Genomic DNA, 19,470 nt, shown 5'->3' with positions numbered 1-19,470 from the left:
TAAGATTACATGGAGGAAAACCTGGGCTTTGAGATCAGAGAGATCTGACTTACCTAGTCCTACCTACTGCTTACTAGACTGCAGAAACAACACTTAACCTCTCAAAGTCAGTGTGCTCACTGCTAAAATAAAGATAATAACAGCCACCTTGCAGAGCTATTATAAAGAAAATAGAATGTAAAAAATCAGCTATCAGCCTAAAGAGGCGTACCCAATAAAAGATACTGCTTCTCCATTTCCACCACAATATCTAGTTTATAATTAAGGGCCTTCAAAACAATGAAGAGAACAACCTCTATCAGTGTAATACACCCCAGTGTCTAATAAACCTATGAGAAAGATGTGTCTTCATTTAATTCCTTTCTAGCACTTAAGTCAATAGTGCAAAATTTGCCTTTATCTCAGCAGAGATGGTAAATTATTGGTCATCATCTACTGAAAACCCAAATCTTTCCGGTTTCAAGATTCCTATAACTACACTATAAAAACACTGCTAATATTCAAATGCTTTAAAGAAAAATATTTCACACAGTAAAAGAAGTATGTAAGGCAGTTACCTTATACATAAAAGAATAACAGACTCATGAAGAAAATAAAAATCATAAGCTTAGCTTCGGTTACTTTTTCTTACAAAGGAGACTACCCAGTTGTGGTCTCTCTCTATTTTTTTTTTTTTTTTTGAGACAGAGTCTCTGTCGCCCAGGCTGGAGTGCAGTGGCGCCATCTCGGCTCACTGCAAGCTCTGCCTCCCAGGTTCACGCATTTTCTCCTGCCTCAGCCTACTGAGTAGCTGGGACTACAGGTACCTGCCACCATCCCCCGCTAATTCTTTTGTATTTTTAGTAGAGACGGGATTTCACCGTGTTAGCCAAGATGGTCTCGATCTCCTGACCTCGTGATCTGCCCGCCTCAGTCTCCCAAAGTGCTGGGATTACAGGCGTGAGTCACCGCGCCCGGCCTAGTTGTGGTCTCTTTGAGTATTACATATAATAGCTTACGATATCCATTCAGCAACAATTTTTAAAGTACGATGTCACAAAAATCATTAAGACAAAAAATATAGAATAAAATTAACTACCGGTTTGAAATTCTCTTTTTCAGGCATACATATCAAAAGAAAAACATTTTTTAAAAATTCTAAGAAGACATTGCTTCTCGGTCTTCTGGCTAAGATCAAGTGTAGTATCTATTCTTATCAGTTTAAACTTCTAAGATAAATCAGAAATCACATAACTACACATCTCATTTTCCCAAATACCTTTAAAAACTGAGTCAAGTAATAATTTAAAGCATTTATACTTACATTCAGTAAAGAAAATACTTAACATAGGCCAACAATTGTCAATTGATCCTAATTTAGTTAGAATTGTTACATCGCCTGCATATTTTATCCAATTCAGAGCTTCTTCCATTGCCAAGATTTTCTGTTTCAAAAGAGAAATGAAGAATGGGGATTTGGTTATTAATTCTAAATTTGCATGTGGCATTATAAAGTCATCTTATGCAAATATTTCAGATCCTTAATACAAAACTGGTGCAACCACTTATTTTTTGCTACTCCGGCACGTAACGTAGAGTAGACAGACTCTGACATGTAAATTAACAGATACCATGGACTCACATATGCTACCTCTTCGGGAGACCTCAGACCACCCTCAGAGCTCAAGATGCTTCTGCAATTATTACAGACCTGGAATTTGAGGTCTACAACCTGGCCAGACTGCCTGGGGTAGCAGGCGAGTGCAATATAACAAGGTGGATGAGGGTTCTCAGATCTCATCTACACAAAGACCTCCATCCTTACCCCAAGGTTAAATTTATAGATTAAAGTTCTCCAGAGGAACTCCATATTTTACGTGGTCTGTGACAAACAGAAGAATAAGGAGATAAAGAACAAGGGGAAGATGTGTCTGGGCAAATGGGCACTCAGTACAGTGATCTCCATGAAGGATCAAGAATTCACAGAAACGTTATTTGTACTTCTAGCATCTAAAGTAACTTCAAAAATTAAAGTTAACAATGGGCTTAAGGTAAACATAGATGTTTATGGCATCAGTATAATTAAAAATTGGTTTAACATTGAATCTGGAGATTACCTAGTAATTACATATCAAAAAATATTCATACCAGAGGCCTAATAATTTCATTTGGGGAAACATAAGCCAGGTAAATAATCTAAAAGAGAAAAAGAATCAACTTGTAAAATAGGCTCAAATTTACACTATGTACATGGGTTAAAAAAAAAGATCCAAACCCCCAAAATGAGGAGTCTGCTTAAGGAAAATATAGAAGTCAATACTACCAAACCCCACATATAGAACATTGAGCGTATGGACTCAATACAAGGGGAAATGAGCAGTGAGGTAACTGCCACTCATCCACAGTGGCTGTGCCAGGTTCTGTGTTTAACCACTTACATTTTCTATTTTACAACCAATTCTCAATAAGCCTCCAATGAGGAACGAATCATTCTGAAAAATAAAAAAAGGACATATTTTTTCCTTATTCAGTCAATTCTACTTGAATTTTCTAATGGAAAAATGGCCTACATTTTAGTAACACTACTATACGTACACAATAGTACACTTCCAACAAGCATTTACATGACCAAGTTACCCCTTAAGACCCTAAGACAAGAAATTCCAAAATAGTCTCCCATTGGGTTCTAGTAGTAAAATAACTTAGTGTAATCTTTAGACATGCGAGTTTTTTTTTTTTTTTCAGACAGGGTCTCACTGTATCACCCAGGCTGGAGTGCAGTGGCGCAATCTTAGCTCACCACAACCTCCGCCTCCCAGGCTCAAGCGATTCTCCTGCCTGAGTCTCCCAAGTAGCTGGGATTACAGGCACGTGCCACTACCATCCAGCTTATTTCTGTATTTTTAGTAGAGGCGAGGTTTCAACATGTTGGCCAGGCTGGTCTCAAACTCCTGACCTCAAATGATCCACCTGCCTCAGCCTCCCAAAGTGCTGGGATTACAGACAAGAGCCATCGTGACCAGCCGACATGAATTTTCAAAGTTCATTGCACTAGGCCAGGCGTGGTGGCTCACACTAGGCCAGGCGTGGTGGCTAACATTTGTATGTTACTGCAAATAACTACTGCAGAAAATAAACATCAGAATGCCCTTTCTAAATTTAATAGTACCAAGAACAACACTTGACTCCATAACCAACTGAAATTTAAAAAGCTATCCAACAGCTTTCAAAAAAAATTTTAAAACCACAAAAACTCTCAACTTATCTCAACAGTGTAAGGAAGGACACCTCCCCAAATCTGCCCTGATAAAGTCTACCTACCCAAAGACAAAATATTTGTTGATGGTGATGTAACTATATCAACAGATAGGGCACATCACTTTCAGAACCGGTGGCAAAGGTTTCTATGAACCCATGCACCACTTTCTCTGACAAGTTCCAACTTCTATCCTTTAATGACAAGATGCAGTCCTGGGCCCCAGCGTAGAACCATGACAGCAACCATCTCACTGATCTCTCAAATACTGAGCACGCACTGATGGATAGCAGATTCATCTCAGGTTAACCAAAACTAAAACCATTACCTGTTAATTGCTATAAATTAGTCATATGAGTCTAACACCATATAAATGTTTATTATTTAAACCAAGGGCTCAGGGGGAACCTACATTCTACCACTTACAGCAACTTTCTTTGCCAAATCCACAATATCTTCCATCAACTCAAGATGTTGTAATTTCTTCAAACTTATCTCAGAAGCACGTGAACTGCTTAAAGACAAATTTATTTTTTAAAAGATTAGATTATCATATATACAAATTCATTGAACTTCATGCTTAGCTATGTATCTCAAACCATTAAAAAAATAAGTTCTCTTTTTCTTCACTCTAGGTAGCAATAACTGAGCTATTTATTCAATGAACAAAATACTGTATCTTTTTCCTCTCTTCTGTACTATAACACTGATATTTATAAACAAACATGTTAATTCTTCCTGACTCAGCTTCTAGTCTACCATCTAGTACTATTCAGAATTTCACTGATTATGTTACAATTATTCATTCATATCCAAATCTCAAGCTTTGTTTTTTCCACCCTATTAGACAAAAGTTGAGCAGCATACGAGAATAAGACATAAGTCTTCCAGTGAACTTGCATTCCTTTGTATTGGGTAACATGCTTATCACTGCCCATACAAAATGAGTAACATATAGTAACTTACTTGGCGTCCACACAGGGATGCAATCGTGATATTACAGAACTGTTTTGATGTTGAAACAGAAGTGGCCAGAAGATGTTTATTTTAATGGCATCACAATAATCTTGCAGGACAGAAATTGGTTTACTACACCATATACTGCAGATGTCAAATTCTTAATTTAAAAAAAAGTTTAAAATTAATGTTTGTGCCTCATTTTTTAATGAATCAACACTGTTAATAGTAAAAAGGCAAAAATGGATATGGAGAGGGAAGAAATGAATGAAGTATTTTAGCCTGTTAAATGTTAAGAATATTTAAGTGCCGGCTAAAACTCTATTTTAACAAAGAAAAGTTCTGATTTCTAGTCAAAAACTAGTAAGAATACATTTTTAAAAGGCATAGAAATCTGTTGTATTGTTATGACAGGATGGGTGGACCTCCCTTTATCGTATTTCCATATATTAACATTAAAAATACCAATGTACTCACCTAAATTCCTCTCACTTTGGATATAATCTTTATATTGCATACCCTAAAAAGAAGAAAATTATTTTTATTTGTGTCTAATAAAATGGAAAAGTACAGTTCTTGATTTTTGATCTAAGGATTACCAGAACTAACCAAAGAACTTTCAGTGGACATTTATTTATATGCTTCAAACACATCTTCAGCCAATGAGGCTTAATTTGAGACCCTTTTTACAGTATTTCCTGAGTTTGCTTCTATGGCTCTCCCCAAGAGCTTTTCTAATTCCCTGTCAGAAAACCACCTTTTGCCACCACTTGTCTTCTGGCATTCCACAATCTTATTTTTGACCCAGTGCTTACTTTCCCTTCTCAAATCAACTTTTCAACAGCATGTGTACCTCCCTGTCAAAATGCACATACCACAAAAACATCTTTACTCAGAGAGCCCTAAACCAGAAAACCTTCAGTACACAATGTCAAAAATGAAAAATTAGCAAACCTACTTACCACCCCATCACAGTAAAGCTGAGTCACACGAACATAATCATTGCTCATAAATTCAGCAGCAAAGACACAATCGTCCACGTAAGGGCAATCTTCTAACAAGGCATAATCTGTCACAGTGAAATCTCCCTCAGCAAAATTGTCCATGATGCACAAGTCTAAGGAGACAACACAAACTCAAGTCAGTAATTAAATCAATTGAGATGATAGAAGAACGTTTTCCTGGCTTCTATGGTATATTAGAAAAATACTTGGAACCTATGTCCCAAGGAAATAACTTCTATCAGAACACTGAGCTCCGAAAGATTCTCGTCCCCATTCTGCTGACTTTTCCCCTGACTCTCTCCAGATAATTTAATCTATTTCTTCCTTTCCTTAGGTTCACATATTCACCATCTCTACTTTAAGTTAATCTGTTTACATGTCTCCTTTAAATGGAGGATCACTAAGAGCATCTTATCTATCTTTGTATGTGCCTAGCACATGGTAAGCTCTCAAATAAGTGTTTGCTGAATGAAGAAAAGACATATTCCCGTTGCTGCACTTGTACCCTACCTGCTTTTACTGCATTCTGTGAAATGCACCATTTCATCATACACAAACTGTTATATTCTCAACCTCAACTAAATCCTGACTCCGCTGAGAACTTTCCTATCAACTGCTCATACGATCCTACTCATCTCGCAGTGTGTTTCTATCTTGGGCAAAGGAGTAGGGCTAGAGTGGTACAGGGGAAGTCTGCCAATCTCCTAACTCCTCAAGGCAGCATCCAGACCTTCCATCCTCCTATCGACTGCTGCTTCTAACGCTCTCACAACTACTGCAATACACAATCAGCACTGCTAAATTGCAAAAAGGAAAAAAACCTCACATTATCAAAAGCCATGTTTTAAAAATACTTATTTCAATGGGGGACCAAGGGGGTTAGTGCTAAAGTTTCAGACTAAGGGTTTTTTTTTTTTTCCTGAAGAAACTTCAATAATAAGGATTTTTATAGTTATCAGAGAATAGCTACATAGGCTAAACATCACTGAAAAATGCACCATTTTATTACTTCTAGCTCTTGCTCATATAATGGCTTTCTTTTCCTATCATCACCAGCACATCATTAACACTATTCCTTGTATCTCTCACTTCACCATTATTATCCTACTATTGTTAGGATAAACCAAGTTTCTTCTTTCCAAAGCAAGACCACCACCAGTCCTTGAAATACAAATCTATTTATTTAATCAATCCATCTCATGATGTCCAAATTGCTATATGAAAACTTCACAATCTCACAAGTGAAGAATAATAACAATCTTCCTAGCAAATTATTTGTACTATGTGTCACACACTGTACCAAATGTTTTACATGCATAATTTCACTAATCCTCAAGCAGTTCTTCTTAGCAGGCACAATTATCATCATCTCCACAGTAAAGATGGGAAAATGCTCACTTAAATCAAGTAATTTGCTCATGTCACCAAGCTAGGAAGGATTCAAATCCAGTCTTTAGTTGCCATAGCTTCTGTTCTCAAACACTCTCTTTTACTACATCTACTTTTCCTGTCATTGTCACCTATTTATCTCTTGGTTACTGTAATGTTTCAAGATCACTGGCAGCTAGTTCACAGTGTTTTTCTCTTTCCTCCAAATTCTGTCATCATCCCAGCCACATCGAGGTCCATGCACACAATATTCTAGCCTTGTAGTTTAACAACCTCCTCAACTAACATGAACTTCACTGCCTACCTCACTAGGCTCTCCCACCCGAGAGTGACACCTCAGATCACTACCTGGGTCAAAACCAGTTGTAAAACTTTTTATTAACTCCTCTCTGATCATAGCCAAGAATCATTATGGCTCATGTCTTCCTGATTTCCTACCACAGCCATTCTTCAACTTCATCAAGAACTCTTCATTTTTCACCCATCTGAATCCTCCTTCTCATTCACTTTCGGTCTCCTACGAATTGGTTTCCACTTCGACCATTCAAGGGAAACTGTTTTCATGAAGATCACTAATGACCTTCCACAAAAGACTGCTTATCTATAATGTCTAGAACCTGACCTATTTTGCATGAATATTTCTAGAGTTTAAAAAAATCTAACTCTAAAAGTGAACCATGACCAGAAAACATAAGATACTGGATGGAGCACCCAAACTATAGCACATGATGTGAGGTATATGCTAAACTCACTTGTCTTACAAATTTTTTTGGCATAAAATACAGAAAGAGCCAAGAACTGTCACAGCCCACACATCATGGCGTCAATTACAATACAATTAATGCGCTCATACCTGGCAGACTGATACTGGTCATTCAAGTCTGGCAAATCTCACTGGTAACACACACAGCACCAATTGTACCGTAATTACGACACTGGGGTAAATTTTATTTTCTATTTTTTGTTTGTTTGTTTGTTTGTTTGAGACGGAGTCTCACTCTGTCACCCAGGCTGGAATGCACTGGCACGATCTCGGCTCACTGCAACCTCCACTTCCCAGGTTCAAGCGATTTTCCTGCCTCAGCCTCCCAAGTAGCTGGGATTATAGGCGCCCACCACCACGCCCGGCTAATTTTTGTATTTTTAGTAGAGACAGGATTTCACCATATTGGCCAGGCTGGTCTTGAACTCCTGACCTTGTGATCCACCCGCCTCGGCCTCCCAAAGTGCTGGGATTACAGGCGTAAGCCACCACACCCGGCCTTGTATTTTAACTAGAGAGGCAATGTGACAAAGTGGTTAAGAACATGGACTCTGTAGCCAAGACTCTCGGCTTGAATCCTGGCTCTCTTGTTTCCTTGGGTGTGTGATCTTGGGCAAGTTACTTAACCTCTCTGTGCTTCTTCTGCGTTTCCTCGCATATCAAATGGGGATAACGATATTACCTACCTGATCAATCAGTTAATACATGTCAAGTGCTTTGAAGAGTACCAGGTATATGGGAAATGCTATAAATACCAGCTATTATTAACATTAACGTTAGATGAGTATTTTTAAAATCCACTGTTTGGATGCTTCCAGCTAAATAGTCTACCTTAATTGCTAAATCCAAAGAGCACTTTTCAGCTTACAACTTACTTGACACTGTGGACCACTTCCTCCTCAGAACTCTTCATTTGGACTCCAAAGACCATCTTCTCCTGGTTTTCCTCCTATTCGTCTGGCTGCTCTTCCTCAGTTTCCTTCATGGGCTCTTCTTCTCCATTCCCCGCCACCCAATGTCAACTCTCTTTTCTTCTCACTCTTACTCTCTCCTTGGGTGAATTTATCCACCACACCCATGACTTAACACAGCACTTTCTGAACTTGCATCGTTTGCATAGCTTCACCATGATTTTTGCCATTTCCATGTATCACATATACTTTTAGTTAATATTTCCCTTTTATTGAGCTCGCTTGGCCTAAGTGATGATGTCCATGATTATCAAAGGTTAGATGTGCAAGTTATGTTTCTCATACACATTAAATTCCTATCTATTAAAATTTTTTCAAGTGTTTATCTATGTACCCAGTTTAAATTATCTCATATGCACTACAGTAAACAATGGCTTCCAAACTTCCAAGTGCTGAAGACTCCCAAATCCTTCCAGGCGAGGTTGTATCTTTTGACTTCTAGACCCTACTAGAACTACAACAGGATCTTAACCAAGATGTCCCACAAGCCCCTCTGAATCAGTAAGTTCAAAAACAAACATCTCTTCCTCAAAAACAAACATATGAAACCAAGTTCTTTCCTCTTTCTGTATGTTGTTTATCAGTTAATTGTTCCACATGCCATTTTACTACCCAAACCTAAACCCTGGGAGTCAACCTAGTCTCCTCATTCTCCTTCAACATTTCTGTCCAACTGACCACAAACTCTTGTCATTTCTGCTTCCCTAAGAAATCTAAAATTAGCACACATATACTTCTTCATGCCCAGTGCCACTGCCTTCACTGTTTCTCCTCTGAACTAATTTAACAAGCAGTCTCCTAACTGGTCAGGCTTGTCTTCAATCTTGGCACCCTCTAAAACTCTGATCATGTCACTGTACTGCTTAAAACCATGCAACAGCTTCCCTTCAGCTTGAAAATAAAGTCTAACTTCCCTAATATAAGCATAGAAGGCCTTTTGTGATCTTGCTCCTGCTTTTATCCCCAGTCACTCCACAACACACAACCTAGAAGCCAGTCATACCCCAGTCCTTCCCAAACAAAACTTATTCTGTAACCACCTAATGCTATCAGTTCTTAATACCCAATTCCAGGAAGCATTTCCTGATCTTCCCACTACGATCAAGCTGATTTTTGCACCTCTTCTCTATAAACAAGAGCACCCTACCCATGTCTCTGACAGCAGTTTTCACACTGTTTGACCATCACAGGTTTATCTCTGTAGGGTCACTATGGATCTAGAGGATATACTGTGCAATCCACTTGTCATCTGTACTGCTATTTACTTAATAGTTTTCTTTAGGATAACTCAAATCTTAACTTAGATGCAAACTAGTTTTAATAGAAATGTTGATATCACCAAGAAAGCCTGTTTGGTACCATAAATTTTTTTCTAATACAAACAAAAATATACTACTAAAATTAAATATTAAAATAAAGAGCTTCTGACCCCATCAGTTATGGTGAACTAGACACTCTGGGGGAATGTACTATTGGGAGGAAAAAGGTAGATCCTAGATTTAAAAAAAAAAAAAAAAAAAAACACTTTTTGGATGATTTTGCTGAGACCATAGAAATAGGGGAACATCTGAAGCCACCCTCTCCATGCAAAAGCAACAAACCTTGAGCTAGAAATTAAACGTGGCTACAGTTTAGTGCTACAAGTGGTGGTACCAAGAGCAGTAGTAGGATCAGGACACTGAGCTCTGGGCTAGAAGCAAAACGTAGGAACTTAAAAGTGATGCCACCTAAACTTCCTAGCTCTCAGACAAAGCCGATAGAAATGCTTTCAGAAAGAAAGCATCCCCAAATTAGACTCTCAAGATTCCCACAAAGATCAAACAGAAGTTCGTAATCAATGATCACCAAACACATGAGGTGACAGCTACATTGAGGGAGAGACAACAGAAGAAAAAAAAAAGGCAATTAAGTTTAGACATCCCCCTCCCCAAGGATATCAGACATTGGGAATGTCTGATATAGTCTACAGAATAGCTCTAGAGTCATAAAAATCAGCATATAACATGAGAATGTGAAGAATGACTGAGCATATCAAAAATGAACCAAGCAGAACTTTTAGAAATTAAAAACGTAATCGTTAAAAGAAAAAAAAAAGATGGGATGGGTTCTAACCCATCCCAAAAAGATCCTAACAGAAGATATTAGGCACAGTTGAAGAGAAAATTGGTGAACTAAAATATATGCCTTATGAAATTACCCAGCACTGTAAATTCTGGTAAAGAGAAACAAAGAGATAAAAAATATGAAAGACAAAGAATAAATGATCTGGAAACAGTTTAGTGTATATATATATATCCAGTTAAAGTTCCAGCAGGAGAGAAGAGATTAATGAGACATAATATTTAAAGAATACAGGGCTCAGAAACTTCTAGATCTCATGAAACACAAAATGCAGAATCATGAAACACATGCATCCAAATTAGGATAAATATAATCTCTATCTAGTCTTAGAAGTGAAATGATGTAACACGAAAGACAGAAAATCCAATGTAACTAAAAGAAAAAGGATATTTTCTTCAAAAATGCATAAATAGGCTGGGCGCAGTGGCTCACGCCTGTAATCCCAGCACTTCAGGAGGCTGAGGCGGGCAGATTTTGAGGTCAACAGATCGAGACCATCCTGGCCAACATGGTGAAACTCTCTCTCTACTGAAAATACAAAAATTGGCCAGGCGTAGTGGCAGGCGCCAGTAGTCCCACTTACTCGGGAGTCTGAGGCAGGACAATCACTTGAACTCAGGAGGCGGAGGTTGCAGTGAGCCGAGATCGCGCCACTGCACTCCAGCCTGGCAACAGAGAAAGACTCCATCTCAAAAAAGAAAGAAAAAGAAAAAAGCATAAATAAAACTGGCAGCACACTTTGTATAAGCAACAGTAGACTAGTATTCCTATCCTACTGACAGAAAAGAAACACCAACCTACAACTGTACATCCATCAAAATGATCTGTCAAGAACAAAGGTAAAATAAAAATACTTTTAGATTTTTTTTAATATCTAAAACTGAGTCAACCACCAACCAAGACACTTGGAACTTACCAATTAAAAGACAGAGGTTGTCGGCCGGGCGCGGTGGCTCAAGCCTGTAATCCCAGCACTTTGGGAGGCCAAGACGGGCGGATCACGAGGTCAGGAGATCGAGACCATCCTGGCTAGCACGGTGAAACCCCTTCTCTACTAAAAAATACAAAAAAATTAGCCAGGCGAGGTGGCGGGCGCCTGTAGTCCCAGCTACTCGGGAGGCTGAGGCAGGAGAATGGTGTAAACCTGGGAGGCGGAGCTTGCAGTGAGCTGAGATCCGGCCACTGCACTCCAGCCTGGGCGACAGAGCGAGACTCCGTCTCAAAAAAAAAAAAAAGACAGAGGTTGTCAGGTGAGATTAAAAGAAAAATCCAGTAATATGTCCCTTATAAGAGATATTTAAAATGTAAGGACACTTAAAAAAATCAAAGTAAAATGAAGGAAAAGAACATTCCAGGTAAATTAGCACCAAAAGAAAGATGGGATCAGACAAAAAGCCTCTAAGACAAAGAAGCAAACTTAGAGAAGATCACAATATAGTGAAGGTTCGAGCCACTAGGAAAATAATGTTAAGCTTGCACGTAGCTAATAAAAGTCTCAAAATACAGAAGAACAAAAATTGTTAGAACTACAGGAAATCTGTTAGAAACTAGTAATGGTAGGATATTGCAACACATTTCTCTAAGTTAAGATACGATAAACCAAAATTAATAAGGATAAAGACTACCAGAACAACACAAGTAACAAGTTTTACCTAATAGACACTTAACAATTACAGAATATATATTCTTCACAAGAATACACAGAACAGTTCTAATAATTCACTATGTACAAGGCCATAAAGCAAGGGCAAAAAAAAAAAAAAAGATGTTAAAAAGATAAAACATTCTCTGGCAACACAAGAAATCAATAATTAAAGGAAAACAACTTAATACAGACACATTTGAAAATTTTACAATGTCTAAGAAACTCATAAGTCAAAGAAAAAATCAAAATAGAAATTTAAAAAATACTTAGATTTGAAAGTTAATGAAAATACTATAAATTAAATTATGTTAGATAAAGCGAAAATGAACTTTGAAGAAGTTTATAGCCTTGCATGCTTATACTAGGAAATAAGAATGTTGAAAATTAATGCTAAGTGTGTAATTTAAGTGAGAAAAATAGTTAACAAACTGAAAGTAAAATGAAATAATAAAAGAGAAAAAAGATCAATGAAATAAAAAACAAATAATAGAACAAATTAGGCCAAAAGTTAATCCTTTGCCAAGATTTAAAAAACGGACAAACTTTTAGTAAGACTGATCAAGAAAGAGAAGTCAGACATAAATAACATTCAAAATGAGAAAAGGGGAACACATACACAAATAAAACAGATATTAAAAACAGAATTAATGCCATACCATGAGCAGTGGCTCACGCCTATAATCCTAGCACTTTGGGAGGCTGAGGTGGGCGGACCACTTGAGGTCAGGAGTTTGTGAGCAGCCTGGCCAACATGGTGAAACTCCGTCTCCACTAAAAATAGAAAAAAATCAGCCAGGCATGGTGGCGCACTCCTGTAATCCCAGCTACTTGGGAGGCTGAGGCAGGAGAATCTCTTGAACCCGGGAGGCGGAGGTTGCAATGACATGGCACCATTGTACTACTCCAGCCTGGGCAACAGACAGAGACTCCATGTCAAAAAAAAAAAAAAAAAACTATAAACTTCATGTGAAGAACTTAAAAATTATGATAAAAGGACAAATTTCTAAAACTTACCAAAACTGACTAAAAGAAATAGAATACCTGAACAGTCCTATGACTATTCAACTAATTACTACTAAAATTCTATGAAGAAAACATTAGATCCAAATGACCTTATAGTTAAGTTCCACCAAGCTTTTAAGAAACAAATCACTCCAATCCAAACTCTCCCAGGGAACAGAAAAAGAGCAACTACTCTCTAACTCATGATATAAAGTTAGTGTAACTTTAATACCAAAGTCAGATAAGACAGCCAATAAAGAAAAATGAGAGGTGATTCTAGTCACAAACAGACACAAAAATCTAAATAAAATACGAGCAAATTCAAACTAGTAGTTCATAAAAATACAATCTATAAAGACCAATTTGGGTTTATGTCAAGAAAGAATATAAAAGAAAATGAAGTTTTAAATCTATAAAATGGAATTCATTACATTTAACAGATTAAAGGAGAAAAGACACAAGATATTCTCAACAAGTGCAGAAAAGCAAGTGACAACTGCAAAGACATCCCTAACTTAATCAAAGGTATCTACAAAAATTCATAGCAAATGTAATTCTCAGCGGAGAAATATTCTCCTTAAAATTGAGAACAAGACCTCTATGCCCACTCTAATCGCTTCTAATGAACAACCCTAATCACTTCCATTGAACGTAAGTATAAAGTATGCCAGCACATTTAAGACCAAAAAAATGAATAAATTAAAAGCAAAAATAACTAGAATTAAAGAACCAAAACTGTCACTATTTGCAAGTGATATAATTATCCACACAGAAAACCCAAAGGAATTTCAGAAAAAAAATTAGTAGTACGTTTATCAAGTGGATGACTAAAGGATCAATATTTTTTTTTTTTTTTTTTGAGACGGGGTCTCGCTCTGTCACCCAGGCTGGAGTGCAGTGGCCGGATCTCAGCTCACTGCAAGCTCCGCCTCCCGGGTTCACGCCATTCTCCTGCCTCAGCCTCCCGAGTAGCTGGGACTACAGGCGCCCGTCACCTCGCCCGGCTAGTTTTTTGTATTTTTTTAGTAGAGACGGGGTTTCACCGGGTTCGCCAGGATGGTCTCGATCTCCTGACCTGGTGATCCGCCCGTCTCGGCCTCCCAAAGTGCTGGGATTACAGGCTTGAGCCACCGCGCCCGGCCAAGGATCAATATTTTTAAAAATTCATTAAATTTCTATTTAACAATAAATAAGTTAAAATATTTACTAACAATAAGTAAGTTAAAATAGAATCTTTAAGAGTACCACCATTTATAATAGCAACAAAAACAATAACATCAGAATCAACATATAAAAAGTAGAAGATCTCTATGGAGAAAATCATAAAACTACACTAAAACCTTACATAAATAGAGATACATACCATATTCTTAGATAAAGAGGATCAAAATCTTAAAGATTTTGATTCTCCCCCAAACTGATTCAATTAATTCCAATTAATACCCAAAGGGTTATTCATGTCATGTAACAAGTTAATTATTAAGAACAAATGACCAAAAACAGGTGAGATTAAAGTCCTTCCCAGATACCAAGATTTCAAGTAAAACTATAGTATTAATGATTAAGACAGTGTGGTATGAACACAGAGACAGACAAGGTGACAAGTGACACAGAAAGGCAAGCCAAAAACAGACCCACGCAGGTAGTAACTAAACATGTAAAAGGATGGCACAGCAGATCACTGGTGAACAGAGGGCCAATTCAATACATGGTACGGGGATAATTAGAACCACACAGGAAAAATGAATATGGATCACTATCTCACAACATACACAAAAATCAATTCCGGATGAATTACGAACTTAATTGCGAAAGATATCATTTTAAAACCTCTAAAAAGAAATAGAGGAATGTCTTTATAAGCCCAAGGCAAGAAAGGTTCCAATTAGATTATGATAAGATTAAGAACTTCTATTCACCAAAATATACCATAAAGAGTAGAAAGACAGGCCACAAACCAGAAGATATTTACAATGCACATAATCAATGTTACCAGTTTATCCTTTTTAAAAGACAATTCATCAGAACAAAGGGTAAAATATATGACTAGATATTTCATAAAAAGGAAACAAAGACAGTTCATAAACATACAAAAGATGCTCTATCTCATTAATAACAAAAAATGCAAATTAAAACCACAATGCATCATTTCATACCCATTCCATTGGCAAATATTAAGTCTGACAATAACAAGTGTTGGAGAGGTTGTAGATCAACTGTAACTCTTACACACTGTTGATCAAAGTATATAAACAGACAAAACTGCTGGCCAAAGTACAAACTGATACCACCCCTTCAGAAAGCAATCTGACATTATTTTGTAAAGCTGATCATTCATACCTCTTGATCTAGCAATCCCATTTCTAACAAACAGCTTACTATAGTGGTATGGCAGCATTTCTTTCTCTTTTCTTTTGCTTTTGCTGCTGAACAAATTAACATGGTGGTATTCCAACACCCCCCTCCCTTTTTTTTTTTTTGCTCACCAACCACTAAAAGTGCTTTTTAAAATTACATACCCTTTACCCATTAAGGTGACATTTTAAAAATATCACTATTAGATTAAATAATTGCAAAGGGTGAATTTGACTTTCTAGAATATCACAGTAACATTTTAAAGTAAAACTGATATCTCATTCTTTTAAATGTATAATTATTACCAGCATATGGTTGGCCAAAAAATATACCCTGATAATATAAAAAATGAAACTTTATTGGAAATGTATCTCTTAAGGAAATGGATGGGGAAGTGCCAGGATTAAAAGAGGCTTTCCCTAACACTATAGTGATATTTTAAAGTATCCCTTTGTAGGCCGGGCACAGTGGCTTAAGCCTGTAATCCCAGCACTTTGGGAGGCCAAGTCGGGTAGATCACCTGAGGTCAGGAGTTCAACACGTGCCTAGCCAACAAGGTGAAATCCCGTCTCTACTAAAAATACAAAATTAGGCCGGGCGCGGTGGCTCACGCCTGTAATCCCAGCACTTTGGGAGACCGAGGCGGGCGGATCACAAGGTCAGGAGATCGAGACCACAGTGAAACCCCGTCTCTAAAAAAAAAATACAAAAAATTAGCCGGGCGCGGTGGCAGGCGCCTGTAGTCCCCGCTACTCAGGAGGCTGAGGCAGGAGAATGGCGTGAACCCGGGAGGCGGAACTTGCAGTGAGCCGAGATCGCGCCACTGTACTCCAGCCTGGGTGACAGAGCGAGACTCCCTCTCAAAAAAAAAAAAAAATACAAAATTAGCTGGGTGTGGTGGTGTGCGCCTGTAATCCCAGCTACTTGGGAGGCTGAGGCAAGAGAATCACTTGAACTTGGGTGGCAGAGGTTGCAGTGAACTGAGATCGTGCCATTAAACTCCAGCCTGGGCAAAAAGAGCAAAACTCCACTCAAAAAAAAAAAAAAAAATTATCCCTTTGTTCTCCCCAAGGGAATTTTCCCACTTAGGGCAGTGCCACAGTAAGATTCCACAAGAACCTGTGGTTTGCCTTTCTTATGTAAAGTGCAACGTCAGAAACATAAGGTGAGAAAGTAGCACTAGCAGGAAGTCGCAGGCATTACCAATTTTAGGAAAGTGTACCTATGGAATGTAATGATCTAGAAACTGATTCATTAACATTATTTGTACCCACACACTCCTTAGCAAATCTTCATTACTACTCTGGGGCTCATATACCCCAGTGTGAAAATTAGAGAAATTCTTACAACTGTGAACCAAAAAGTATGTACAAGAATCTTCATAACAGCAAAACCGAGAAACAACCAAAATGCCCATCAACAGAAGAATGCACACACTGTGTTATATTCACACATGGAATATTACACAGCAGTGAAAATTAATGACTTACATCTATACCCAATATTAGTAACTCAGAAACATAACATCAAGTGAAATAAGCAAGTCCCAGAAAACTATACCCAATATGATTTTTTCCACTCAAAAACAACAGAAACCATACAATACATTTTTGAGGGATGTATACATATCTGATAAAATCATTTTTAAAAACAAGGCGTGATATACACAATTCAGGATAGTAGTCACCTCTGGAAGTAAGCACATTCAATATTGGTCATTTTGATAATTAGATTGAGTGGTGAATTCATAGATGTTCATTTTATTGTTTTGCTATACAGCTTGCATATGTTTTACATATATGTTGAATTTATCAAATACTACAATAAAATGGAGAGGAAAAGAAAAATTTTTTTAAACATTCATCATATGAAAAAAATACTTATAATTAAATCACCTCATCTGCCACTAAAGAGGTACATATTTAACATATCATGAAAATTCTATCTATACATCAACCATAGGAACTGACATGCATTAGGTATACAATAAATGTTCATTGGAATTACTCTTATGAGAACCAAAGGAGATAAAGACTAAGCCAATTAGCTGCAAGAGATAAATCCATAGGCTGACACAGGGCTACAAAAGAAGCCAAGGTGGCTACGAGCAAATTTAGCAGCAACCAAAAGTCGTAAGGAAGCTGGTCAGTAAAGAGACGGCAAAAATGTAAAGTCTAATAATATATAAAGTGTTAGCAGGATTGTGAGGAAATGGTGTTCTCACTCAACACCAGTGACAGTGAAAATTGGTACAACCACTTCGAGAGCTTCTGTGATATTTGGTTAAGTTGAAGATGCACATAGCCTACAATCCAGCAAATCTACTACTTAGTTGTATTTCCTACAGGAAACTTCCAAATGTGTGCACAAGCAGACAAGTACAAAGATATTTATTGCAGGACTGTTTTTAAGAGCCAAAAACCGAAACAAGTTCAAAGTCTATCAACAGGGGAATGTATAAATAAATATGGTATATTCATACAATGCAATTCTATACCAGCAATTAAAATGAATGAACCAAAGATATCACAGTTATTCAATTTGTTCATATATCAACCTCAAAATATGATGCTGAGCAAAAAAAAAAAAAAAAAAAGCAAGTTGCAAAAAGGCATGTATATTTTAATACCATTAAAGTTTAAAAACAATAGAATATATTGTGTGTGGATTCACCATGATCAAAGTATAAAATATGCAAAGTAAAGATATACACAAACCTCAACGCAGTGGCTATCTCTAGAAAAGGAGGGGAAGGAACTGAGAGCAATTTTATTTCTTTAAAAAAAAATCTGAAGTAAATTTGGCAAAATATTAAATAATCACGTCTGTAAAATCTGAATCACGGATTGGTTAGCTCCCCCCTCTGTATTTGATATTTGAAATATTTCAAAAATTTTAAAAAAAGGAAAATTAGACAATAAGAAAATTGGGCAGAACAAAGACACCAAAACGCAGCCCTTGCGGCAGAGCATGAAACCTTGAGCAAAGGGAGCAGTAGCTGGTTCTCTAATGGGTTTGAAGTTTCTTACCCTAAGTATCCTTATAATATATCCCATTTTCCTTAGGATAAATCGCAAATTTCTTGCAACAAAAAAATGTCGTAACTAGAGTCGTAGTTATAAGGAAAAGGCTCCCTCCGGAGGAGTAAAATCTGTAAGATTTCTACCTCGTTTCCCTCGCCAGGATGTTGGGCAAAATGGAAAGAGATTTAGGTGAATGCCATAAAATACTCTATAAACCATTAAATATCATCAAGAACGGCTAAGGACGGCATCGCCCAGCAGGCGTGTGCATGTATTTTGAAAGGTCTCTGCAACTGAGGGGGTTCTGACGTCCAGGGCGCCTCTGTTTGAAAAGGCACCGCGAACTGGTACCAGCCCAAATTCACCTGTCTCGGCTCCATTTTTTATCTTTGATCCCTCTATTCTGTGCCCTGAACAGGCTGGCTGAAGAAGCCACACTGGCAGCGTCAACACTGCGGAGCAACTGGCAGCGTCAACACTGCGGAGCAACTCGCCAGACTCGATCCTGTCCACCCCCATTCCCTTTAGCGTCTGTGGGGGAAGATGCTCAGAAAGAGGCGCGGGGGCGAGGGGAGCGGCGAGGTTACCCCCCTCCTGGGTCCGTTCCGTAGGGACAGGCCCTGGACTGGACTGCCAGTTCACACGAAAACAGGTGACAACAGAGTCGTGAACACACGCACACACAGCAAGGGGTGTGCACGAACGTTCACGAACACGCACCAACGAAACCCGCACACAAGAGATACCCACTCGACAAAACTAAACCCGCACACATGAGATCACGCACTCGACAGAACCCATGCGCAGACACTCTGGGGACACTCGGAGACACGCGAGGACGCACACTCGCGCGAGCAAGGCTCTAGGCGGGGGTCGCGATTACAGGAGGCGCGGCCACGCGCGCTGGGGGACGCGCAGCCCACAGACATGGGCAGTGACACAAAGGGGGGGCCACCCGCGAGGCCGAGAGCGCCCCCGCAGCCGCCAGGGAGCGCGGACACCGAC

The 19,470-nt window shown here is 38.3% G+C and overlaps 1 protein-coding gene and 1 pseudogene across 9 annotated transcripts in view; one reads left to right on the top strand and one right to left on the bottom strand.

Annotated features, from left to right (window-relative positions):
* The window catches only part of TTC3 (tetratricopeptide repeat domain 3), a 120,685-nt gene that overhangs the window by 100,637 nt on the left and 578 nt on the right, over window positions 1-19,470 (bottom strand). For 4 of the 9 annotated variants that reach the window (XM_009202259.4, XM_031665736.1, XM_021935515.2 and 1 more), the window contains exons 2-7: window positions 5,155-5,309; window positions 4,670-4,712; window positions 4,202-4,352; window positions 3,662-3,749; window positions 2,418-2,471; window positions 1,304-1,424 (exon numbers count right to left, since the gene is read on the bottom strand). The exons of 3 other annotated variants lie outside the window; for them this stretch is intronic. In XM_009202259.4, the coding sequence (XP_009200523.4) occupies window positions 1,304-1,424; window positions 2,418-2,471; window positions 3,662-3,749; window positions 4,202-4,352; window positions 4,670-4,712; window positions 5,155-5,309 (612 nt within the window). Of the gene's footprint in view, window positions 1-1,303; window positions 1,425-2,417; window positions 2,472-3,661; window positions 3,750-4,201; window positions 4,353-4,669; window positions 4,713-5,154; window positions 5,310-8,223; window positions 9,603-19,470 lie in introns of those variants that run through there. 2 more of the 9 variants (XM_017956443.2, XM_021935513.2) reach the window with 2 other exon arrangements.
* On the top strand, window positions 1,148-1,263 carry LOC116274840 (annotated as a pseudogene).

Source organism: Papio anubis, chromosome 4, assembly GCF_008728515.1.
Source record: "Papio anubis isolate 15944 chromosome 4, Panubis1.0, whole genome shotgun sequence".
NCBI lineage: Eukaryota > Metazoa > Chordata > Mammalia > Primates > Cercopithecidae > Papio > Papio anubis.
The sequence above is the reverse complement of the archived record's forward strand: the minus strand, read 5'-3'. Positions and strand labels throughout refer to the sequence as shown.